General features: G+C 41.8%; 1 protein-coding gene across 6 annotated transcripts in view; it reads left to right on the forward strand.

The window, feature by feature from the left end:
• Window positions 1-26,980, forward strand: part of LOC125428294 (contactin-4) — a 679,975-nt gene that overhangs the window by 508,329 nt on the left and 144,666 nt on the right. For all 6 annotated transcript variants that reach the window (XM_048488126.1, XM_048488125.1, XM_048488131.1 and 3 more), the window contains 2 exons: window positions 9,353-9,556; window positions 23,958-24,060. In XM_048488126.1, the coding sequence (XP_048344083.1) occupies window positions 9,353-9,556; window positions 23,958-24,060 (307 nt within the window). The remainder of the gene's footprint in view (window positions 1-9,352; window positions 9,557-23,957; window positions 24,061-26,980) is intronic.

A 26,980-nucleotide genomic window follows, 5' to 3' on the forward strand; every position in this document is an offset into this window, starting at 1 on the left:
GCTCCCCAGGCACGTGCCCGGTGCAACATACCCCGCCCCCTTGTAGCTCTGCCACTGGTTGAGATGGCCTTTTTCGGTATCTCTGACCACAGCTGCACTTGTCCTGATTTGGGAGGGAGAGAAGCAGCACAGTAGAGAGCTGAACTGGGCTGAGGGGCAGCATTGGTGATGCTAGGAGCAATGCTGGCAACATCAGGATCTATTTTCAGAATGGACTCCACTGGTGACATTGGGAGCCGTGGTGTGACCAGAGTCAGACTGTGGACTCCACTGGTAACATTGGGAGCCGTGGCAGTGATGGTGAGAAATGTAATGGGCCCAGGGGCATCATCATTTAAGCCAGGTAACATGGTGGTGGCCTAGTTATATGCCTAAAGTGTCTCTCCCTCATAGGGGATCTGACAGAGAAGTGTCAGCACATGTGCAGGCAACATTCTTCTATTTGGAGGGGTTTAGGCCCCCTGCATTTTCCCCTGGTTTTTAAGTTTTTTATTCAAATCTAGCCCCTGCTCACGCAAGTTCATAGAAAAATCTTCTTTCTATGCCTTCACTATTAGGTATAAGATATCTTGTGACCTTGTGCATATTGAGTTTGGCAAATGCTGAAGTGCTTTCCTTGTCTCCCAGTGTGATAAGCTTACTATTAACACCAAGAGCGAAATACCGGTAGACACAACAAATGAATTTCCATTGGTCAGTAGAATGTTTAAATCAGAGCAGTTCTTCTTGTATTCAGCATTAAGGGTGATTCCCCACTGCAGAGTCGACCTAGGTTTGACACGGTTCCTTTAACTGGTACTGACCTAGGGTCGACTCTTGTCACTCCCTACAGCAACTGAGTTCAACTGGAACCAAGCTCAGAGGGCGGGATCATCTTTGGTACCTCTTTCGCTCCTCGTTCCCGATTGCCTCTTGTTTTACGGCAGGAAACATGAGCGTGCATCCTTTTTTTTTTTTAGTTTTTATACATCGCAGCTACATAGAATTGGTACCAAAATGTTGATACATAGATTTAATTACTAAGACCATGGTTGCATCATTGTAGCTTTGAAAAGAGCAGTTAAAATAAAAAAGGTGCGCTTTACCCACCGTGACTCTGTTCATGCCCAAAACACAGCTCTTGATTGGCTGAATGGGAGAGTCGCCACAGACGATTCCCCACTGTCTAGCTTCCAACTGAGTTCGACCTAGGTTCAGGGGAAAAGCTGTACCTCAGAACTGGAATCAGACATTCCAGTTCTGAGGAGGGCAGAACTGAAACAAACCCAAGTCAAACTCAGCGGCAATGGAGAGTTGCTGGGACAAACCTAGGTCGACTCTGCCAGTGGGGAATCGCCCTAATAAGAGAATTTCTGATATGATAATGTGTGTTCACTTTCTATTTAAAGGTTTCTAGAAATATAGATGGAGTAGCAGAGATCAAATTGGGACAGAAAATGGATTAATAGCTGGGTGGTCAGTATGCACTAGTGTTAAAATCATTGGGTTAGCATCTGATAGCTAACTACTGGGATGCTTTAGTAACAGAGACATAAAATTCAGCCATAATAACACAAAGAGGGATCTTTATTGGAGGGTTTCTCTACTATTTGTGCCCCCTGCAAATAAAAAATAGGAGGAATCACAAATCATTACAGCTATGAATGGAACCTCCAGCTATCCAATGTGAATTCCAATAAACTGACCTTAAAGAACCATAGACCTTATTATGAATACAGTATCTGAAGCCATATTATACTGCCAATCCACCTGTCTCAGTACTGCGATATGCAGTGGTATCCCAAACTCATAGACCAAGATCTTTCCAATCTAATGTCTTTAAAAAAATTAGCTAGAAATTTGTGGGATTAAACCCAGGACCTTATGCATACAAAGCTCTGGCCTTTCTATCCACTTTTTATAATTTGGAATGCGGAATTTGATTTTATATTAGGGTTGCTGACCTCCAGGTAAAGCCGTAGAACTCCTGGTATTCCAGCTGATCTCCAAAACAACACAGTTCACCTGGAGAAAATGGCTCCTTTGGAGTATGGACAGTTGGATTCTCCCCTGCTGAGGTCCCTCCCCAGCTCCCCCGCCCCTCAGGTCCAAAAAAATCTCCAGGTTTTCCTAACCCAGAGTTGGCAGTCCTAGGGCACCAAACTGTAGGTAAGTATTCCTCATATACTCGCTCCCCTCAAAATGTATATGCCCTATGTAAGAAAGTTATATAAAGTAGTTGCCATAAGGATTTGTGAAAACAACTAGACAAGTTGCACTCATAAAAACACATAAGTGGTATTTCAGGAATGAGAAGCCTAAGTCAGGCAAGTGCCCTTCTTATTTGTCAAAACTAAAAGGAAGGCTTGCCTCTTGTAAAATTCATAGATGTTTCTGACACATGTTGATAGCATATCTGGTACTGTCTAGCTGGGAAACCATAAATTGCCCTTCTGCCACACATCCATTCTAAGCATTGGCAGGCATCTTGTTGGAATAGGGTTTCAGTTGTTCAGCAGACTCGCCAAAAGCCATTTCCTATTGTATTTTAAGTGTCTGTTTACTCAGTTGTTACAAATTGCCTGTGGGACAGGAACTGCTTGTCACTTCTAGAGCAATTAGTATGTGAGGCCTTATCAGAAGAAATCCATCAAGATTGAACAGACACAAATAGCTATAGGAATCTCTCAGGAATTCAAAATAAGTATTTTGCTGCATATTTAAATCCTGCCATTGTTACGGTTCGGTCTGTGTTCAGTCATTCTTTTAGTTAAACCTTTCTGAATTCAGTGTCACAAAACAGTTCAAAAATCCATAACTGTTGATACCCTGGTCCTATACACATTACACAAAAAGTTTTTTAATGGCTATGTTAATGTGAGAGTGCAGGGAGATAAAAATAGACAAAACTAAAAAGCATCCACCATATATTTTAGAAATGCCTGACCGTGAGGTTGCCTCCTTCCTTCTGTTTATCATTCATAAATGAATGTGGTTGTATGGCATGTCATTTAATAGATACAAAGGAGAACCATGCATAGTATTTACACGGGGGTGCTAATAATGTTGAATTGGTGTGTTAATCTTGGCTCTTGTTTTTTAAAAGTTTTTTTTTAGCATAGAGTTTCTAAAAATGAGCCCTAATAGACCTCACTAATGCCCATTCCAATACCTGTAACTTGAAAAAGTGAGACAAAGTGTTTGATTGAATAAGAAATGTCACACAACATTAATCCATGTGATAACTGCACTTACCAGCAAAGATGTACAACTGATGCATCATGCATTAAGTCACCATTAAGGCCATCCAGAAAGGAACCACGATCGGAGGTGATAAAAGGCAATGATCCGTGGTGATTTACGGTGACACTTGGGAGTGATGAAAGTGGTCTGAGCATGTTCTACCTCTGAGTTCCTAGAGCTCTGTTTTCTTTGATGCCCATACCTTGTCTGATCACTTCAAAAGGCTGTCTTTCATATGTCTTGCACAGGGGTAGGGAACCTGCGGCTCTCCAGATGTTCAGGAACTACAATTCCCATCAGCCCCTACCAGCATGGCCAATTGGCCATGCTGACAGAGGCTGATGGGAATTGTAGTTCCTGAACATCTGGAGAGTCGCAGGTTCCCTACCCCTGGTCTTGCAGGATGGAATGGAGGCAGGATGATGGAGCAGTGCCCCATCAAGCTGCGCCCCTCCCCCCATCCTCTTGCCTGCCTCCTCACTGACCTTAGCAGGCAGCCCAGAGGTGGCAGGCTGTTGGCCAAGAAAATCTTTGTCTTGCCTTTGTCTTACTCTGCACTACAAGCGAACATCCCTCCTTAAAGCAGCAGCAGATTTCTGTTAGTTACTGTAGTTACTTTGACTGGGAACCATAATTCCAGCTGAAACCCTGATTAGTTGGTGGATCTGTAAGAATTAGGGTTGCCAGCCTCCAGATGGTGGCTGGAGATCTTCTACTGTTACAACTGATCTCCAAGCAATCAAGATCAACCCAGTGGAGAAAATATCCACTTTGGAAAGTGGATACTATGGCATTATATCCCACTGAAGTCCCTCCCTTCCCCAAACATCACCCTCCTCAGTCTGCACCCTCAGAATCTCAAGGTATTTCCCAACCTGGAGTGGCAACCCTTGTAAGAATCCATTGTCTATGATTGTCAACCTTTCTTCTTTCCAGAGGAGGAGGGATGGAATGGGAAAAAAAAGATTATTTATGGATTTTCTGAGGCAGAGAGATTTCATGGCTAACAAAGTCCCAGTGAAATAGTGTACAGACTCTTTAAAGGTTCTGTTTTTCCCATGTTCAGAATGAGGTCTGTATAATACTGGTTTCCCCAATCTTCTTGAGCCTGTTGCCACCTTTGAACTTTGGACACAGAGTAGTGAGCGCAGACACAAAATTGGCTCCCACAAAATGGTTGCCCTAGTTTTACGTTCAGTTACACAGTGAAGGTCCGTGTACTGTATTGGCAGCTGGCAGCTGCTGCCAAACAGGGCCAGAGCAAGGGGGAACTGCCACGCCTTGGAATGCTCCTGCCACACCCCGGAATGCCCTCGCACCGCGCCCCCTTGGCTCTAAGCCGCTGCTGCTAAAATAATGTTTTTAAAAATCTTCAAAGCCGATCAACTCTCCAATGGTCAGTCAGAAGCAAAATCCCCACCTGGCCCTGCTACTTTCTAAAAACGTTTGGCGGGCACCAGGAAAGATGTCAGTGGATACCATGATGCTCATGGGCACCGTGTTGGGGACTTCTGCTGTAGACCCTTGCCATTCATAGATTCATGACTTGTGATTTCATGTATTCACTATCTATGACCTAGCATGGCTTGTTCTCATCTGCAGATTTGGTGAATTCACCCCCACATGGAAAAATAAACCCTGATCTCTCAGTCTACCAAGTGTGCATGTTACGCATAACTCAGCACTCAGGTTATTTTTTACAACAGCTATCCAATTTGCCCTTTCTGGCAGATAGAGTAATTTTCCCTTTCCAGCAGGTAAGATCTCTGCACACTGATCTCTTGGTGTGTTGTGTGGTTCTCTTCCCTGGGAAAACAAATGACTGTCCGGGTCTTGGGAACTCCCCAGTGATCTTCAAGGCACCTGGCATTTCTGAATTACAACAGGTCAAACATCATTGGAGTCCAATTGTCAAAGGCTTTCAAGGCCAGAATCAACTGACTGTTGTCAGTTTTCTGGGCTACGTTGCCATGATCTGGTAGTTTTTGCTCCTAACATTTAGCTGGCATCTATGGCTGCAGTCTTCAGAGGGATTTCATGGGAACAAAACCAGAACTAGATGGCTCTACTACAGTTGATCCTGCCTCCACCAACCATTGACCTTGCATCCTTCTTCCCAACTTCCCCAAGAGGTATCAGCCATCTCCGACAGAATGGAATCTGTTGAACTGTGGCTATCCTATGCTACACATGGTTTGGCCTTATCAATGGCCCTTTCCTCAAAATCATATAGGCCATTTCTGCACGGCCCAAAAACAGCGCCCTAGGGACAGTAAAAAGAACGACTCTGAGGCGCGGTTCGCACAGCTGCTGCTGCTGCAGCACAGCAGTGCCGTACTCACCCCTCCCAAATGGGGGAAAACGCTGCTTTCAAAACTTGCTCAATGAGTGAGTTTTTTGTAAAGCAGCGTATTCCCGCCAGCACTGTGCAAAGTGCACCGGTGTGAGGGTACCACTTTTAGGCACTTCCGGTTTGTTGTGTGTACCTACCTTTTCTCCTGAGAAGCTCTGAATGGAGGAAGGAACACACCCACATTGGGGGTCAGACCCATGGGATCGTGCGATTGGTCCCAAGACTCCACCGGCACAAATTATGCCAGTGGCCAGCTGCTTCTGCTGCTGTGCAGAAACGACCATCGTTTACCTTTCATGCTGATACTGTGGGAAAGACCCATATTACTGGTGCATAGTCTCACAATCCACATTAATTTTTCTTTAGCATGGAATAGCACTTCTCTGAAGTGTCTCCCATCTTTCATGATATATTTGCAAGGGCAGCTGTGAACACGCTATTTTGAATTTGCTAAACAAGTTTATATTGTCAGGTTCTTCCATGTTTTTGTAAATGGAGGTGTACGGTCTGTGGAGAATAACAGAAAGCTAAAGGTTTCTCTCTGCATGCTAAAGAGAGAACGGCTTGTCTGATTTTACAGAGAAACAAGTTAATTGTTTGGCAAGTGTAAATTAAAACACAAAAAATATGCTAATTACTTGCTGAAAATTTTAAGCCTGCTGAGAAGTGCTACCTTGTTTACTCTGAGTATCCTCTTGACATCAGCATGGGGTTACTCCTAATTAGATGCACATGTGTAAATACAATGATTAGATAGTCCCCCATAAACATAATTATCATATCTTCCAAAAAAATGTCTGTGAAGATGGTCTTAACCCTGTGGGGGTTTTGTTATGATAAAAGCCCAACAATCTGCATGCCTTCATCCAACATGGGTAAACAGTAAAGTATTAGACTATAATGGTCCTAAGCAATCCCCAGTGACATGGTTAGTAGTCGCAGAGCAATATAAACAACAACAAATTGGGTAATGTGCAATCAGAACAAAGTCACTATGCCCAGACTACAAAAATAAGCAAAAGGTTGCTGACAAATGTGCAAATTTATTCTAACGCTGAGTAGAAACCAAATGCAAGGTTCAAAGTCCTATGTGAGAATCTGCTGCCAAAATGCTAGTCTCACACCGTCATTGTGCAAATAGCAAAACAAGAAGAAAACGTCCAGAAAATCCGAAATGCATACAAGCTTCCCGGTGCCCACCCATTTTATGGAAATCTTGTCCACATTGTCAGCAACATAATTCAATTTTCCCCATAATATTCTGGGATCGCTATCATAGTACATGCCATAAAGTGCTAGAACCTATCTGTTTGTTTGTTTGTTTTCTGAAAATATATATCCCACCCATCACCAAAGTCCTTGAATTCCTTCCAGTTGGGCTAATATGATAGGTGGTCATAGCACTAAGTGTTTCCTCTAAGTATTTGAATAAATTTGCACATTTGTTCTGCTAGCAACCTTTTGCTTATTTATGTAGCCTGGGCATAGTGACTTTTTTTTCTGGTTGTTGCTTGGTTGCACAGCAATGCCAGTTTGTGGACTGAGCCCAGTTATTCCTAAACTGCATCACAACAGCAGAGGTCAATTATAATGACAACTCATTAGAGAGTATTAAAATAAGAATGTACTTTTTTTCAGTACAATTATCACCTCTTCCATAAAGTCACAACAGCTTGTTGATGTCTCATTTCTTGAGCATTTCCAGGGTGTGTGGGGTATTAGTCTTATATTAATGCAGTAAGTGAATAATAAATTAATCTAACCACTTTATTCTAGCATAACTCGTAAACTGTATCCCTCCTGTTTCCTCCTGGAAAGTTTCCAAGGACTTGCTATAAAACTGGGAATATTATCTAATTAGTTGTAATGAAGTTGATAGCTGCTTAAATTAGTATACAGTTTGTGGGCATCTTTTCTTACCCTCATGGGCCTATCAACCCATATTTGTACAAGAAAACTGTTTGGCAGAAGGCGAAGAAGCCGTTGGGTCTGAATTTTGCAAGCCAGACAAGCAAAACAGTTGCCTGCAAAACTGTGTGTACTAACATGAATCTCCTTCCTGTTGTTCTTTTTTGAGGAAAGGGTGGAGAGGTTAGATGTTGAGTTTGGAAACTAGGATGGGTTGATTTCCTTAGCAGTTACGTTTGCATACATTTGGATTGCTATACTGCAGTCCAGAGATCCTGACTATCCCTTTGAAAGTTCTGAAACTGTGAGAGAAAATCCAGCCGTTTCTCTCCTGGTTCCTTGGCACATGTTTCTCCAGCATCTGCTGTAAGCAAACCTCAGTTGCAACCTTCAGTAGGGAAGAAGGAGAGTGTGCTAAGTCATATCTCAAACTGGAGCCTGTGGTTCTGGGGATTTGGGGAGGGTATTCCAGCTCAGTTCCTTTGCAAGAACACAGAGTGAGCTCCTCTTATGGCCACCTAAATAATATCAAAATGCAATGGGACAGGGACTCTCTGCCTTATGGGAAGAGCATGGAATTGGCTATTTCCACTTTCCTCACAGAGCTGCCTCCACCTGCATCTTCCTCATTACCTCAGAAAGTATGTTGATTGACTGCAGCAAGCCAACACACCGGCCCCATGAACACTAATTAGACAAATGGTATCAAGGATGTTTAGTCTTAATGATGTGCATAATTTCTCATATAATTTCTCATTTCTCTTAGTCTTAATGAATTCATCTTTCCTCATAAGTAGAATTTGTTTTCTGTCTTTCAAAGCTGAGGATGTAGCAGAAAGCAAGAGAAAGGGATACTGTTTTTATAATGCATAGTGATTTTCGGTTAAATACAAGGTTATGTGTGATTCTCGTCTCGTTTCTGTTTCTGACATTTTTCCCACCACCAACTTTTCAGAAGTTATTAACCAGCAATTAATTTTATTGCTGTATATAGCTCAACGTCCCTTTCAATCAAGGAATGAGACTAGTTCAAACTTGAGTCTGGACCTCTTTTCAGTTGTGGCTTTATAGAAGTAGCTACTCTCTGTCTCCCAATTTTATATAATGTATACATACCGTAAAATAAATTTCTTAAACTTTCTTGTTTTATTCTGTATGGTTTTGAGGATGTCAGAGGTCAGACGTCTTCCCTGGTCTCCCCCTTATAAGGCAAGGACAGTCCAGGCCTACCCCTTGAACCCAGCTCTGACAACATATAGGGGAGAATTGGTAAAAAGTTTGGCACATGTAGCAAGGATTGGCAGGTTCCAACTCATTTAGTGCACGTTTGTCTTATTGTGGTGAAATAAATGCATACTTCGATTTTTAAAAAATTAGACCTTAAAATGTTCATTTTGCTCAGTATTATTACGAGTAAAAGTCCTGCCACTCTTCCATTTTTTACGTTATCATTTATAATTCTGCAGGAAGGAGGAATGAAATTGTCAGCATTTCAGGGTTAGTTGACATGACCTGGAAGATCATTTCGGTGTCTTATATTGTCTGTGTGTTTCAGCATCACTCACTAATTTCCAGCTATCACCAAGTGCAAAACTGAGCCTTTGCATATCACTGCATACTAATAGTAAACATTTCTCAGAAGCGAGCAGATTTTTAAAATGGTGATGGACGTTAATTCATTTTAGTTCAAGTGATGGTTACATACTGCAGATACACAGATTACACTGAGTTTAGACCTCTACAGAATATTATCTCTTTTAACATTGCACCGATTTCCCTCCACTGTCTGGCCTATGGTTTCCATATACAGTAAGAAAAAAAAAAGCTTTGCGATAATAAAAATAAATAATATTTTCTTTTAATTTTCAGAACTGACGTATGCCTGGATTTTCAATGAATATCCATCATTTGTGCACCAGGATAACCGTCGTTTTGTTTCACAAGAAACTGGGAATTTGTACATTGCAAAAGTGGAGAAATCTGATGTGGGGAATTACACGTGCGTGGTAACAAACACTGTAACCAACAACAGAGTACAAGGACCTCCTACCCCTTTCATTCTGAGAAATGACGGTAGGATTTCTTGTTAAATTTTGAGTGGGTTTCTCATCCTTGTTGGGGGAAAAAATACATAATCGTAAAATTCAACAAACTTACCAGGGTTGTATTTGTTCAATAACCCTGTCACTTGCTGCATTTAAGTAGCGTCATGGGCAGCCCCATCTAACAGGCTGGGAACCCGGTTGCACCGCTGCAGCCACACCACCCCAAGGAGGCTTCCTGGCAGTGTAAGGAGACTGCAAACACACACAAAAAAGCCACCAGGAAGCCCCTGTTGAGCTTCATGGACATACACAGAGGTGGGATCCAGCAGGTTCTCACAGGTTCCTGAGAGTAGGTTACTAATTATTTGTGTGTGCCGAGAGGGGGTTACTAATTGGTGATTTTGCCATGTGATTTTTGCCTTAGTTACGCCCCTCCTCCGCTCCTCAGCAGTAGCGCGCAGAACTTGAAGCAGTCTAGCAGGAGGTGCATCGGCGTGCGTGGCAGCCTGCACCTGTGTTCATTCGTTTCCCGCCCAAGGACCGGCGCAGCAGCTGCGTCCTTGCCACAGCCCCACCCAGGAATGCCCCACCGCTGGAATGCCCAGCCATGCCCCCGTCGTGCCCCACCCATCCCCATTGGTGCTACGCCACAGTTTGAATCCCACCACCATGGGAACCTGTTACTAAAATTTTTTGATCCCACCACTGGACATACACTATCTTTGCAGTGGTGTAAGTCCAAAGCCCCAGCCGCCAGCACGACAAGGCAGTGACCAGGAGGAAGTCGACTAATATGTTATAGACATGTACAGATGGAGTTCTGTATGAACAGTAGAGTGGCAATAGGAGATCTGAATTGTGTGCTGTGATTGTGGCATTCTCACTATGGACCTGAATTATTTTTTCCCTTGCATCATTGAGAATTATAGAGTTTATTTCAATGAAAGCAACTTTGGGACGTATTTGACGAAACACTTGACATGATGCCTTTATGTGATGAGTGCTTATGGTAGTTACTGTAAAGTGTTCTACTAAGAACTGTTTCTCTGTGGAATTCTTGCTTTGTACTCAATCTAGAATATTTATAGGAGCCCAGTTGCCTTTCTAAAGTCATTCACACAAATATACTTGAAACATATCCCAGTGTTTACTGTAGATATGGTGCAAAATAGTGTTGAGTGAAACATCAGCATTCGTGATCACAAGATAATCAGGTTTCCCTGGGGCTGAAGTGTTCAGTATAGCTGAAGATATACTAAAAGTTCATAGAATCATGGAATCATAGAGTTGGATAAGACCACAAGGGCCATCAAATCCAACCCCCTGCCATGCAGGAACAGATAATCCAAGCACCCCTGACAGATGGCCATCCAGCCTCTGTTTATACACCTCCAAAGAAGGAGACTCCACTGTCGAGGAAGTGTATTCCACTGTCAAACAGCCCTGTCAGGAAGTTCTTCCTAAAGTTTAGATGGAATCTATTTTCCTGCACCTTGAACCCATTATTCCTTGTTTTAGTTTGGAGCAGCAGAAAACAAGCTTGTTCCCTCTTTAACATGACATCTCTTCAAATATTTATACATAGCTACCATGTCATCCCTTAGCTCCTTAATCTCTCCCAGGGCATGGATTCCAGACCTTTTACCATTTTGGTCAATATACTTCTTGAATTGCGGTGCCCAGAACTGAACACAGTATTACAGGTGAGGTCTGACCAATGAAGAATAGAGAGGTACTATTACATCTCTTAATCTAGACACCGTACTCCTATTGATGCATCCCAGAATTGCATTGGCTTTCTTGGCTGCCACATCACACTGCTGACTTTAGCTTGTGGTCTACTAAGACTCCCAGGTCCCTCTTTCATGTAGTGTTGTCAAGACCGGTGCAGTTATATATGTGCAGTTCATTTTTTTCTGCCTAAGTGGATTATCTTACATTTATCTCTGTTGAAGTTCATTTTGTTAATTTTGGCCCATCTCTCTAACTTATCCAGGTCATTTTGAATCCCGACTCTGTCCTCTGGAGTATTTAGCTACTCTGTCTAATTTGGTGTCATCTGCAAATTTGATTAGCATGCCCTATATTTCGTCAACCAAGTCATTGATAAAAATATTGAATAGCACTGAGCCTAGGACAGGACCCCACTAGTACTTCTCTTCAGGATGAAGATGAGCCATTGATGAGCACTCTTTGGGTTTGGTCAGTCAACCAATTGCAAATCCATCTAACAGTAGCATTGTCCAAACCACATTTTACTAGATTACTTGCAAGAATGTCATGGAGCACCTTATCAAAGGCTCTACTAAAATCTAGGTATACCACATCAACAGCATTCCCTTTGCCTACCAAGTGTCACTCTAAAAAAAAAAGAGATGAGATTAGTCTGGCATGATTTGGTTTTGATAAACCCATATTGACTTTTAGTGAAAACACTGTTCCCTTCTAAATTCTCACACACTGTCTGTCTAATCATCTGCTCCAGAATCTTCCCTGGTATTGATGTCAGGCTGATGGATGGTAATTGTTTGGGTCCCCTTTTTTGGGAATGGGAATAACATTAGCCCTCTTCCAGTCCACTGGGACGTCTCCTGTTCTCCAGGAGTTCTGAAAGATTATAGCAAATGGTTCTGAGATTACTTCTGCCAGTTCTTTTTATACCCTGGGATGTAGTTCACCAGGGTCTGGAGATCTGAATTCATTTAAGGTACCCAGATATTCCTGTACCACTTCTTTATTTATTCTGTGCTGAATTTCCCCTACTTTATCTTCTTGTTAAAAAAGTAAACAGCCTGAGAGCTCTGTTTAAATTTTTTTGTTTTCCAGCTCTCTATTTCTAATTACTCACACATTTAAATAGATTTCACTCTGACTGTTCACTCACTTAAAAATATTAAGAGGGTGTTTTGCAGGACTTGCTGTTTCAGGAAAACAATGATGAATTTTTTAAATGAATTAAATTCCAACTCTAAAGAACATATGTTGTTGCAGGCTGACAGATACATCTGGATTCCGGTTTTTTTTTAAATTGAGTTTGGCTTGTCCAGTGCACCTCAATATATATGACAAATTATTTTCATTAGAGAGTTTCATCATTAAATTAGCAGACTAAGAGGCAAATTCATCAACGTTTAATGTCTCTGTTAGATTAATAAGTAGAGAAATTTCATAATGTTCCTTTCCTATAAAATGTAAAATATACTAAGCTGTGTAATTCATCATTTTTGCTGCTAATTGTGAAGTTTAGAACTAGTTTTCTCGCTTAATTAGGATAGGTACAGGAGGGTAGTTTTGTAATAAAAATGAATATTTACTGACAAATGTGAATTACTGGGGGAGGGATCATCTTTCCCACCTGCCTCCTCCTTCAGCGATACAAATGTCAGGGTGACATACATCAGTCTATATCACTCTTGCAGAGGACAGATACCACCTTGTTGCAAAAAAGAATACACAACAGTAGAGGAGATGTCCTTAATACTAATAATTGTGTGTCAGCTGACCCATAGTGACCCCATGACTGTGGGGTTGTCAAAGCAAGAGATGAGAAGAGGTAGCTTGCCATTGCTTTCCTCTGCATAGCAATCCTTCCTGGTCTTCCCTCTAAGTTCTAACTCTGGGCAACCCTGTTTAGATTCCAAGCTATAACAAGATCAGACCAGAGTTATTCAGACTGCTGTGATGTTCTTAAATTAGGCTATATTCTGTTGGTGCTGGAGTGTGAAGGCATTTGAGATAGATAAATGTTTTCAGTAGACCCAAAGGAAAGAGAAACAGCCAGAGAGGGAGATGTAAATTTGTTTCACCGATATTCAAAATTCGTTCAAATAAATAATAGAATTTTACTGTTCAGCAAGGAAATTAATTTTCATGCCCAAACCCTTACTTTTTAAAATATGCCATATTTATATTCCTCCTTGGACAAGTTTTACAAAAGAGACAAATCTGTGCTTTGACCTTTGTTCCTATGTGTCTTAATTGTTTCCTCAGTACTGACAGTCACAGAGCGGAATGCCAAAGGCTGCCAGTGAATCTTTTACTGAATTCTGTGCCAATATAAGCCTTACACTTTTCAGACTAGCTTTGCAAGAAATGCTTGTCCCATTTCATCCCCCACATTTGCTGTTCCATGTGCTCTTCCTCTTTCTCCTCTTACTGTGCAAGACCTTACATCTATCAATAATGGAGTTTCATTTTCTTTCTAATTCTGCATCTTAACCTGCCTCTTGAGGCTTCTAAATTGTAAAACTTCAGATGTTACTTTACTGCTCTCTGAAAGCAATAGTTCATTCTCTTGTCGACTTAAATTGGGCTGTTTCTTTGTATTGTATTGCACAATCAGAAAGTGCTCCTTAACCCACTGGTCAAGCATTTTCAGTACCAGGTAACATTTTCTCCTCTGGAGACTTAGTTCTCCTCTGGAGAACTAAAATATATCAAAAGGAGAGACAACCAAGCAGTGGTAAAAGTAGACTTTGTTTAGACAGTTCCCTAGATCAATATTAGACCAGTTTATGGCTCCTCTGTAGAGACGATATTTATTTCATTGTGACAAGAAGAGGATAAAAGGCAATCTATGTGGTATAAGATCTTTTTAAAGTAGTATTTGCTCTTGTCTTTCCATATTAAGAATTCTCTTCTTTAGTCTCTCCTTAATATCCTGCCAGTCAGACCTCAATTAGTGGGTAAGTGCCCATAGTAACCACTGGGCAGAGAAAGAGTAACAATGGAGTGAAGAGCCATAGCTTAAAAAGTGGCTTACAACTTGTTCTCTGTTTTCTTTGACTAAAGTATTCTTGTTACCTTTTTGATGCACAGAAGAACTCTTTGGCAATAGTTTGATGTTGGTTTACTGTATATATTTATTCTGGGCAGGGAAATAACAAGACTGTTAACTCTGAGAAAGAGATAGTTTGGGTTCTAAATAGAGTTCTTTGACCAGACATTATCCAGATTCTTTGAAAGATCTTTGAGGACCAAAAAAACAAAAAAAGATTGTATGGAACCCCTTGCATCTATTTCTGTCTCCTTTTTACTCATTTTCCATCCATCTTCTCCAAGGGTAGCTACTTTAACAAGGATATTGAATGTTCACCAAATTCAAACTGCATATTGTTTTACTGTTTCCATGGAAACCTTATTTTGAAAACTAGTGAACCTCCATCCTTATGCCTTTCCTCTTTTTCACCGACCCTATCTGAAAAGTGACTCAGAACCCATGATGGTGCCAAATATTTTTAATTTCATGTGTTTTTTGAAAAAAGGAATAGACAAGCAGGATTTCTTTGTATAAGGAAAAATTGTGTCCGTGTTGTGCTAGCAACAAAGAAAACTCAGAGTCAACTCGCAGTTTCTAATAAGAGGAGTCTTTATTAGTGAACTCCATTCTGGATAGAAAAGTGGAGAGATAGGTTCTCTATTCTAATCTATCGAGCTGGATGGTGAGAGATGCTGTCTGCACACATGGTCAAGACAGAAGAGCCTTTTGGGGATGGAGCGGGATATAAATCCAACAAATAGAATATAAATGAATGAATGAATGAATGAATGAATGAATGAATGAATGAATAAATAAATAAATAAATAAATAAGGAGGGTTTTGTAAGAATGGGGGAGAGAGGAGGAGAAGCAGGGAGGATAGAAGTTCCCTGAAAGTAGCAATCTACACATCAAAGGGATAGTGTCAGAGTAGTAGAAAAAAGGTCCCCAGTGTCTTGACCCTCTCTATCTATTTGACTCACTGGTAAGTCCTCCTCTGTTATTGAGACTGGAAACAGCGTAAAGTCCTTCTCTTCCAACATCTGATATCTCGGGTGTAGATTCCAGCAGGCAACAGTGTTCACAGCAAAGATGCTTAGAAGCTGCATTGGAAATCATCCCTCACATCTTGCCAAGGACCCCTAGTTATTAAAATGAAGTCTTCTTCACCCTGGATAGGGTCTAGCTAGTCTAAAGGCAGATTTCTGTGGGTTTGGGTGGGTATGAAAATGGAGCCTTGTGGTTATTGGTGGCCCAGGGGAAAAAAGTCTCAGATAGAAATTATTCTGCTAATTGTACCACTTAAAGTAACAGAGGCCCCTTCCGCACACGCAAAATAATGCATTTTCAAACCACTTTCAGAACTGTTTGCAAGTAGATTTTGCTATTCCGCACAGCTTCAAAGAGCACTGAAAGCAGTTTGAAAGTGCATTATTCTGCATGTGTCGAATGAGCCTAACAGACCGAGAGAAAAAGACGCATTGCCCAAATGAGTGCATGTGGTGGGCCCATAATGTGCAAAGTGTCCTCAACGCACATTGGGTCAGACCATCTCATTGGGGTAATTATTTGGGGATGGAACAGTCTGATGAATAACCAAGTCCCAGTTAACCACAGCATTCCAATAAGAAAGGAAAAATAAAACAGAGGGAGAATCTCAAAAAGAAATAGCCTTTATTTCCCTAACAAAATAGAAGGCTACAAAGATTAAATGTGAGGAAGTGCAAATACATAACACCATGCTACAATATAGAAACACTGTCCTAGCAATACTAACTTTGGTAGTTGACTCAATGTGAGGAATTTTGTTGTGCAGAAAAGAGTCTGTTGCTTTGAGATCTGGTACAGAAAAGAAGAGAATCTGGTCCCAGGCAAAGGAAAAATCAAAACCCACTTGATCTAGTCCTGGGGAAAGTAAAAAATTAAAACTCACTTGATTAATTGAAGGGTGAAGGTCTAGAAAGCTAGCTTTCCCATAAAGCTGGGGAAAAAGGTTCAGCTACAGAATCATATATGAAGTCAGAGGCCGTTTCCGCACGGAGGCGGAAGCGGCTGGGTTGGCGCATTTCGCGCCGACCCGATGACCCTGGGACCGTCCGCATGGACGGTCCCAGAACCGGCTGGGATGACGGCGCCGCGGAGCGCCGGCCGATCCGGCATGTCCCCGGGCCTCCGGCACGTCGCCGAGCCCTGAGGACATGCCCCCCCCCGGCCCTGCGCGCCTGCTCCTGCGTCGCAGGGTAGGGGAGCGTGTCCCCAGGCCTCGGCGACACGCTGGAGGCCCGGGGACGAGGTAAGTGCAGGGAGGGAGTGGGGGGAAGCGCCGGGAAGCCGCTGCCATTCGCACGGCAGCGGCTTCCAGCCGGCGTTTCCAAAAAACCACGCTGAAGGCGTGGTTTGCAAGCACTTAACTCGGCGCCCGGTCAGGCGGCAGCGAAGGCGGCTGCGGCTCGTCGAAACGCTTCACCTGTCGCGAAGAAGCGGCCTGGGGACGGCGTTTTTGCCGTCCCCAGGCCGCCATATTCCGCCCGTGCGGAAACGGCCAGAGTGACTTGGGATGCCCCGTTATATGATTTGGAGCAGCAGACATTAGGATCTATAGCAAGGTACTGAATTCAGGAAGAAGTATGGGGATTTCAGGTAGAATTACTGAGTTACTAGGTTGCCGAACTGGGTTGAATTGGTCCCACACGGGCCGAGTAGTAGTTTATTGATATTTCCTTAGATTTAGGATTGAATTTCAGGGTAGGCTAAATGAAGAGGAGAGCTTGGTAGCCTTAGGTTATTGGCCAGCAAATCAAATTAATCACGTGTGATTATTCAACTGGAAGGTGAAGACAAAAAGCCTTTGATCAGGGTGTTCTTTGGAGCATTCCCGCAGGTGGACTACTCTTAGGTGAGAGGATCCAGAAGAAATGTGTGCATTCAAGGGCTGCCAACGTGACTATTTATCCATCCCTCTCACATCCAAGTCAGAAGGCACTTTAAAGTACCCAAATGGAGGGATCCTATTGGGGGGCTAACTCAAGACACAACAGAAGAATGGCCTTGCCCCTTAATTTTACAGCTGGCTCACAGGTTTACAGAAATTGCCAGTGTTTGGGTTTTTCTGACTGGCTGGCAGATCCATCACCATTTCCTGCATACTTCTGTGATTGAGGTGAGGAGTCATTAGGTTTGCAAGCATTATAGTTTTCTTTTATGGTGTATTTTTTTTCATCATGAAATACTTGGAGATGCCTCTCATTTCTAGCTCATGAACTGAGAAACTGCCAGAGAGTGAAAAGGGGATAATGGCATGCCACTGATCTTTCTCTAGCTGCTGTAGTATTCAGTTTACGACAGCATTTTCTACAATTTCATCAGTAGGCTGATCTTAGGAGAACACTACTGTGGGCAGCCCAGAATAATTCTTGAGGCATCAGGAGGTCTGTGTAAAGCCAATATGAAATGGGATGGTCCCTGCAATGCTGCTGGGAAGAAAATAGAGAGAATAGTGCCCTCATCTTTGCCACTCTGATAGAATGAAAAATGACACTATGCAGGTAAATCAGTAGCCAGGTTGCGATATATAATCTCATCCCAACCCTTCGCAGATTCTCACCAGAGCCACGTGACCTGCTTGTCAGTATCTCTTATTCTACAGGACCTTATCTATCTCTGTGTGAGGCCATCAAAAACTGGACTCATTTTTGGCTACTGTGTAATGGATGCTGAAAATCTTGGGAAAGCATATGCTTTGTTTGGGTAGTCTATTGAGAGCAATAGAATATTGACAGTCACTTGTGTTTTCTGACTGTTTAGCATGCAATGTGTACAAGTATCTTTAGCATATTTTTTTCGGGTGACTGACTTTCTGTGGCAGCTGCACTTTATGTATTATGGAAGGAGTGTCTCTGAAGCAAACTAGATGAAAAGAAGATGCAACCTGTTATTGTATTGACACACATATGACAAGAAAGACAGAACTGAGATAAAAATTAACACGCATTTCATTTGGGATTTCTTTAAGCTATCAAAGCATCCCGACAAGGATATGTGAGGAGAAGAGCAAACTAAGAGGAGGGGAGGAGTCTCTTCCTCTATTTATTGTCATTTCTAAATGTGCATCATGTAGTATTTCCTAAAAAGAAGTGTGAACAAATTATTAAATCCTAAGGGCTAAATCATGGTTCTCAGACATTAAAGCAGACCTAATCTCAGGTGAGTTTCCAGAGATTAATCTTTAAAAGTTGTGGACCACTCTTCAGGATTAACTGGCCAAACCTATTGCATTCAGTTAGACTTGCCAGAGTTTTAGTATCTATGTTGTTCTCCCCTTGATGACCCATCTGCTAACCCATTAAATCTTCCTGCCACAGCATCGAGTATTGTACCAAAATAGTTCTATTTTGGATCCAGAGGGAAAGGATTTTAGAAAATAGAGTGGCCTCTACCATGACACGTCTCCACTGAGAAAAAAAAAACTGAGAACACTTAAAATTTTTCCAGAAAATGATGGAATCTTAAGGCAGAACTCATCCTCAGAGGTCATGGTGGGCTGAATGCCCCATGGCAGAGTATCTCCTTCTGATTAATTTTTGTTTGTTTCAGTTGCCCTTTTGATAGACAGTTGAGCCAAGGAGTAGAAAATATTTAACAATTTCACTCCTTCTTCATCAGCCTGAAGTTGTGTAATTTTCTTAGTTGTTACTTTTTTCATCTTGCTGTTCGGCTATAATCCGGCATTGTCACTTTTGGGTTCAAACATCATCAGTAGTCATTTCAAGTCTTCTTTTTTTGCCAGTAATGCGGTGTCTTGTGCATATCTCAAATTGTTAACGTTCTGTCTACCAATTTTCACTCCACATTCATCTAAATCTAATTCAGCTTTCCTTATATGTTCTCCATATGGATTGAACAATTAGGGAGAAAATACTTCATTGTCTGACACCTTTGCCAATTGGAAACCATTCTGTTTCTCCATATTCTGTCCTAACAGTAGCCTCTTGTCCAGTGTAAAGGTTATGCAGCAAAACCATTAAATGTTTTGGCAGAGGCGTACCAGGGGAAAATGGCGCTTGTGACAACACCTGCTCCAGGTGCCCCCTACCGCCCCACACTCCCCCCACCTCTATTGGAGGCTGTACTTGCCCTGAGAGGGGTGGGAGCTGGCCTGCTGCCGCAGCGAACATCTCATCACCCCCCCACGTGACAGAATGGTGTGCGCTCATAGACTGTACGGCACAGTTTTGTGACACACCCATTTATTTTAAAAACAAACAGATGTTCATGATCACACACTCAAAAGCTTTGGTGTAATCTATGAAACACAAACTGATTTTCTTCTGCAGTCTTTCATAAGGGTAACATTTTGAGTATCACAGTACTTGTGTGAAAAATTAATGTGATGATCTAATAGTTGCTGCAGTCTTTGATGCCTCCTTTTTTCAGAATTGGAATGTAGCTTGAGCATTTCCAGTCTATGATACATTGTTTCCACATTTATTGGCTTATTATTGTTAAGATTTTGATGGACTCTGTTTCTTCGGCTTGAGATAGTTCTATTGATCTCCCATCTACTTCTAGTGTTTTGTTTCACCTAATTGCTTTGAATGCAGTTTTCTCTTCACTTTCTAAAAGTGCAGGTTCATTTTGAAAAGTTAATCTTGGAAGGAAGTTGGCATTTATGTTGCTCCTATCTTTTCTTTATTTTGTCTTGTTCAGTTAACATATTTCTATGTTGTTCTTCCAGCATACCTAACAATGCTTCAAAATTACTGCTGATTTCTTGGATCTCTTGATCTTCCTTTTTTCCCTCTCTCTTCCATTTCTTTACACTCGTTATTATAATTGTTCAAAATAGGAACACTTTAAGTCTCCTTTGTAATATGCAGTCCTTTTCATCAAGTTTGGTTGGTGCACCAGCTGCAGCTTTTCCTGCAAGAGCAAGATTTGGCCATAGTTATTGGTGCTAATTAGATTCCAGTCATATGCTTTATTTCAGCTTGTCTTTGAAATATCCATTTGGATCAGAAGACAGCAGAAAAATGGCTGTCTAGCGTCAGTTACAGAAAACCATCTTGCCAGTTTTGCAAGAATGACCCTTGCTTCCGATTTGTTTCCAAGCTCAGCTCAAAATGTTCTAAAGCTCCAAATGATCTGCAGCTATTTGGAAGTTGTCCCATACAAACCTCCCATTAAACTTGGTGAATGCTTTCAATTGGCTGTTGTCCATTTTCTGGGCTGTGTGGCTGTGATCTGGTTGTTCCTAATGTTTCACCAGTTGGTACCATGACATGCCTCTGAAGATGCCAGCCATAAATTTGAGTGAAATGGTAGGAGCAAAAACTACCAGATCACGATGACACAACGTGGAAAATGCACAACAACCTACCATCAATATCTTCTTCAGAGGTGCCACTTAGTATGTTGCCAAGTGAAATATTAGATGACCACAGGAACGCCCATTCTCTGCTAACTTTGTAAATATATTCCCACAGTGTTTTATTTGGTTCCTTGTTCATGAAGGGAAATTCACATATTAAAAAGTCCATGTATACTTTCAACCAATGTGTTCTTGGAGTTCTACCACTGAGAACTTAATTCCCAGGTATGCGTGGATTGGGATTGTGACATACAGGAGGAAATAGTTTAAGCTAAGAATTAAAACTAGAAGTCTTCACCACCTATTTTTTATTACCTGGATTTTAAAATGATACACATTTTATGCAGTCAGTACTGTCTGAAAAAACTTGCAGGCAACAGTGATTTTACTATGTTCATTACATGTAAATATTCCTTTTCTACTGCTTCCAGCTCTCTGAAAAACCTAGTGCCCCTTCCAGCCTAATATATCACAATGTTCAGTACATTAGAATGTTGAATTAAAGTTTAAAGTAGCATTGGTCCATATGGTAATGTATCATCATTACACAGTGTCATGGTAACTATGACAAAATTAGCTACATGAAACCCATATCATGCAGTTTAAATACAATATATCCTTCAAAATGCTGCTATCCTCTTAATGAGGATTTTGTTCTATACGATCAATTGGTTCCATCCCTTAAAGGAGCAGCAGTGGCGTAGTGGTTAAGAGCAGGCGTACTCTAATCTGGAGGAACCGGGTTTGATTTCCCACTCTGCCGCTTGAGCTGTGGAAGCTTATCTGGGAAATTCAGATTAGCCTGTACATTCCCACGCATGCCAGCTGGGTGACCTTGGGCTAGTCACAGTTTTTCTGAGCTCTCTCAGCCCCACCTACCTTACAGGGTGTTTGTTGTGAGGGGGGAAGGGAAAGGAGTTTGTAAGCCCCTTTGAGTCTCCTACAGGAGAGGAAGGGGGATATAAATCCAACTCTTCTTCTTCTTTTTCCTCTTAACTTTGTTTTTTATATTCTGAAAACTGAAAAATGTCATATTTGTCTCCAGTTTGCTTTTTGTCCACCCTACCCCCCAACCTCCCAGGCCAACACATATCTAATAAGACAACAAAAAACAACAAATATAACAGCAATGGTATGGGACAGAACATGAGTCAAATACATTTTTGCTCTAGAAAATAATATGTATATAGCAAGGAAAAGAATTGTCAGAAAAACTGTAAATATTTAATTATGGGTCCATGATTAAATTCTGGGCCTCCGGTTCAATTTACTTATCCCAAAGCCAACCCAAAAAATAACCCACCCTCAAATAAAACAGTTGGGCTTTTATGTGTTTATTTTCAGCTGGAAAACGGCAGCAATCAAAGGGAACTGAAAAGAAGATCCTGAAAAATGCTGAATTTTTCTGGCTTTTTTTCAGGCCACTTTGGTTTTACTTCAATTTTTTTTAATGGGGGGGGACCCCTCTCCTCTCCTCCTCACTTAGCTGCTGAATGTGTCTCCACACTCCAGATGGGCTCAGAGATGCCAGATGACAGAGAGTTAACATGGGGCTTGGCCCAGATGGGCCTGGTATTCAGCTCAGTGCTGCCACCTCTGAAGTCCACATGAACTTTGGCGGTGGGGGCAGCACGGAGGTTGCAATCCACCAGCCACAATCCACCAATTCCCAATCGCTCGCTGCTGCAAGTATGCTGCTGCTGTCTTGCTCAATTCAGGCCTCCTTCCTTTGCCTATAGGCACTAAGCTAAAAAGCCGTTTTCCACTTCTCCACATGGCCTGATAAACAGTTGCCAGGTGACACAAGGGAGAGAGAAGAGAAGCTGTGTCTCTCAGGTGAGAAGAGGTGCGGGTTGGCCTGGCCTACCCATGTAAGACTGCGGCCCTGCCTCCTCCAGGCATGTCACTCACTCGCGCTGGCAGCTGGGCACCCTAACCCCATGCTGGGCTGGATGCTGGCGCTGAGCCTGGCCCTCTCCCTGCCCCATCCTTGGTGGCCAAGGTAAATCTCAGCTGTTCGTTACTGTGAACACAACCAAATCAGTACTAGTGTTATCCTTCCCTGTTTAGAGTTGTTTTCACTTAGCATGCTTTTTTCAAGAACATCACCACAGTGTTAAGGAAGGTTTTTAAATAGGCCAGGTTCCAAGGTACAAGGAGTCCAACAAGCGAGATAATTGGAATCTAATGTTTGTGGTGATTACTTGCTGGTCCTTTGTAGTACAAGATTCTCAGTCTTTTACGCTATTAACCTACTTTTCTTACAGCTGATAACAAATAAAAATAAAAAGAAGACTTGAGTCTTGAAACAATGTGTACATGTTTCAGTGTAATTGTGGGAATGGACCAGTTTTTTTACACAATTTAGAAAGTGTTTTCTTTTTCAGAGAAGAAAATCCCAAGTCTTTCCATTGCTTTAATACACATTGCAGTGGAGTAATCCCCTCTGGCTTCACTGGTTGGTTTCCCATGGTCCCTGTGACCCCCTCTTTTCACAAGCGTCCTTGGAAAAGATTTTTTCCTGCAGTCAGCCCACTGCTAACTTCCAGGATTTCCATTGCTAACTCCCAGGATTTTGAGTTTTCCTCCCAAAACCTAAACCAACCTTTAAACCAACCTTACTCCAAACCTACAGAGTTTACCTCCAGGGTATGCAGGTTTTTACATACATTCTCTAAGATCATCAAATTTCCCTTTTCCCAGTTTGAAATGATTTTACTTTAACAGATTATACAAACATTGATTCTACTACAGTTATATCATTCGATTCTAATACAATAGAATTATAGTAAAATACAAGTACATATGAATCTCTCATTATCATTTCTGTGTTCATTTAACATATATAGAAAAACATTTTTTCCATTTAACTAATCACATTCATTTCTATTCTAACCTCTGATCTCTTTATTTCCCTTAGGCATCCCATATAGCTAGTGCTGAAAACAAAGCTATAAAGTATACAACAGTTGTTTGCTCTGTATTGCTTTCTCCAAAAGACATTGATTGTACTTTATTAGCACTTTCCTTTTCACAAAAAGGATATAAAAAATGAAAAAGGAAGGAGCCATGATGAGATGCAATCTTAGGCAGATGGCTGAGAGCCGCAAAGCAAATTTTCCTCTGGCAACAAATGGCAGAGGGAGCCCACAGTGTACGGCTGTTGGAGACGAGGTCCTGTTTGAAATGAACAGATTAATTGGGCACATAATGATGTATTAAACAGCCCAGGGTTACCTCAGGAATACTTAAGGATATGTAATGCAAAATTCAAGCTAATTTAGCATCTATTATATGTTCACAGGAGTGATGGGTGAATATGAGCCAAAAATAGAAGTGCAGTTCCCAGAAATGGTTCCGTCTGCAAAAGGAACAACTGTGAAACTGGAGTGCTTTGCACTTGGAAAGTAAGTTTTTGCCTTTCACTTGTTTGGGTGAAGCAAAGTTTTGCAAGAAATAACTGTTGTATGATGGTTAAAATATTAGATTCACGCTGGGGGGAAATGCTCCCTGGGTAACCTTGGCCCAGTCATATTCTCTGAAGCCTAACTTACCTCCCAGTATTTCTGTGAGGGGAAAGATGAGATAACCAGGCCTGCAGTCGGCAGCTCTAGATTGAGAAATCCCTGGGGATGTGGGGGTGAAGCCTGGGAAGGGGGGGGATTGGGGAGGGGTGTGTGGCTCAGGGGGACATGGTGTCGTAGTCCACCTTACAAAGCAGCCATTTTCTCCAGGGGAACTAATCTTTGTAGTTTGGAGATCCATTGTAATTCCTGGAGATCCTCAATCCCCACCTGGAGGTTGGGAACTCCACTAACGTATCCTGAGTTTCTTGGAGGAACAGTAGGTTATGTGAAGTACAGTGGAACCTTGGTTTTCATTGCCTTCGTTTTTCATCTGTTTTGGTTTTCATTGATTTTTTCAGTGAAAAATTTGTCTCGGTTTTCATTGATTTGCCTCGGTTTTCATCGATTTGCAGTAAGGTGCAGGGGTTTGTGGAAAAAATGGACATGGACAAAGCTGTTGCAGGCTGTGTCTGCAACTCATTTAATGACAATGTCTTTCCCCACTTCAGACAAATCTTAAAGAGGCATCAGAAACAGACCTCTTTGGACAGCTTTCTGGTGCAACATTGGTCCACTGGCCCTGAAGATGGTCCTAGTGTTATTGTTTGTTACTGTTTTCAGCATTAAACACTGTGTTTATTCACCAAAAGGTGTTTTTAGTATGTTCTTTTGGAGTGCCTAGAACGGATTAATTGAATTTACATTGGTTCCTATGGAAAAGTTTGCCTCGGTTTTCATCGGTTTCTGTTTTCATCGATTCTTTTCGGACACATTACCAACGAAAACCGAGGTTCCACTGTATATCTGAATCAATCAGTGTTGCTTTTATCTTTCACAGTTTTGCTGCTGTTGACTTCCAATATATGTTCAAATCCCATATATGTGTAAATTTGGTAAACTGATCGCATTTCCATAATCACTTGCTAGACAAATGTCTACGTTAACTGTTACTTTTACTTATTAATTCGGTATGCTTAGTAAGGTAAATTATCAATACAGTTTGCTGCACGTTGTGATGCATGTCAGGATAAAACACAGCAGTGATAAATTGATGTTAAATTACTGCTTGAAGAAATGTGAAATATAGATCATTACCATAAAGGAATGGACTGTTCAAATCAAGGAAAGGCTGTCTGTATGCTAAAGCCTGAATTGCCAAGTCTATATAACCTTTTCTTATGGACTATTTTTGCTTTAATTAACAAAAAAAAATTAAATTGACTCTAAAAGAAATGGTTGGAGAAAGACAAGAACCAACAAGACTGGCCTAGAAAGTCATTAAGAAACGCAGTGTAAAATCGTGTATGTGGTTGACATGTTTCTTATTGTAAAGACATTCTCCTTCATTCAGGACACCACAGCCCCATAGAATTTCCTTAGGAAATATGTTATCTCTTTGGCACTATAGTGAATAAACTCCACAAACATTGTCTAAGAAGATTCTACTGGCAATAACTAAAAAAGCCCAGATTTGGAAACTGATGTTGTTGTTAATTAGATTCAATATCCCGCCCTTCTCCTTTCAGAGTTGGGACGACATCCAACATTTAAAAAACAATAAAACATTTAAAACATCAAAATATCTCCTTGATAGATACAGAATTATCAAGCGGCAACTAATTCCAAAACATTGTTTTGGAGCCTACACATTAAGGCGTCATGGTCAGGATGATAATAACACTGTTAACACAGAGATGGCCATCAGTTCACTTAAGAGTTGGAAAAGTTGGAAAAAGTCAACAGAGGAAGCCTCCAGATGTTAACTAGCTGCCTCAACCATATGCCTAGTGCACAGGTGTCAAACTCAGGCCCTCCAGGTGTTCATGAACTGCAGTTCCCATCAGCCCATACCAGCAGGGCCAATGGGCCATGCTAGCAGGGGCTGCTGGGAATTGTAGGCCATGAACACCTGGAGGGCCTGAGTTTGACACCTATGGCCTAGTGGAACAGCTCCATCTTACAGGCCCTGCAGTCTTGCAGGACTCCTCAGACACAGTGTTCCACCAGGCTGTGGCCAGGGCCTTGGGGCCAGGGACCACTAGAAGATTTGCATTCACTGTTAATTAAAGATGCAGATTATGAGTTTCAAGACTATTTATCCTAGAAAATGTGTCTCCATAATGCGCCAATCTCCTGTTCAGGCAACAGAACGCTTGTGAGGTTCAAAGGATTTTATTGAAGGCAGGTCAGGAACAGTAGAAAGACAGTTCTGGAGATGCAGCAGATGCAAAAGACAGTTCTGGTGAAAGAGTGCCAGAACAGTTGTTAATATGAATAGCACGATCCCCACCCCGAGATGGGAACAACAGGGTTAGTCCAGCCTGGAGGCTCTTCCCAGCCGCAAACCTCAGGGACAGAACCAGGAGATAATCAGGCACCTGCAAAAGCGAAAGCACTCCCAGAGAATTCCTCCCTCCCAAACATGACAACCTGACATTAATGTCATAAATTTCTGAGTAATGTAGAGAAACAAGTAATATATGGAAATGAAAAAGGGCCGTGGCACAGGGTTGTAAGCTGCAGTACTACAGTCAAAGGTCTGCTCATGACCTGAGTTTGATCCTGGCAAAAGTCGGTTTCAGGTGGTAAGTCAAGGTTGACTCCACCTTTCATCCTCTTGAGGTCAGTAAAATGAATACCCATCTTGGGGGGGGGGGGTAAAGTGTAGACAACTGGAGAAGGCAATGGCAAACCACCTTGTAAACATAGTCTGCCTAGTAAACATTGTAATGTGACATCACTCCATGGGTCAGTAATGGAT

The sequence above is a fragment of the Sphaerodactylus townsendi genome, linkage group LG03, assembly GCF_021028975.2.
Source record: "Sphaerodactylus townsendi isolate TG3544 linkage group LG03, MPM_Stown_v2.3, whole genome shotgun sequence".
NCBI lineage: Eukaryota > Metazoa > Chordata > Lepidosauria > Squamata > Sphaerodactylidae > Sphaerodactylus > Sphaerodactylus townsendi.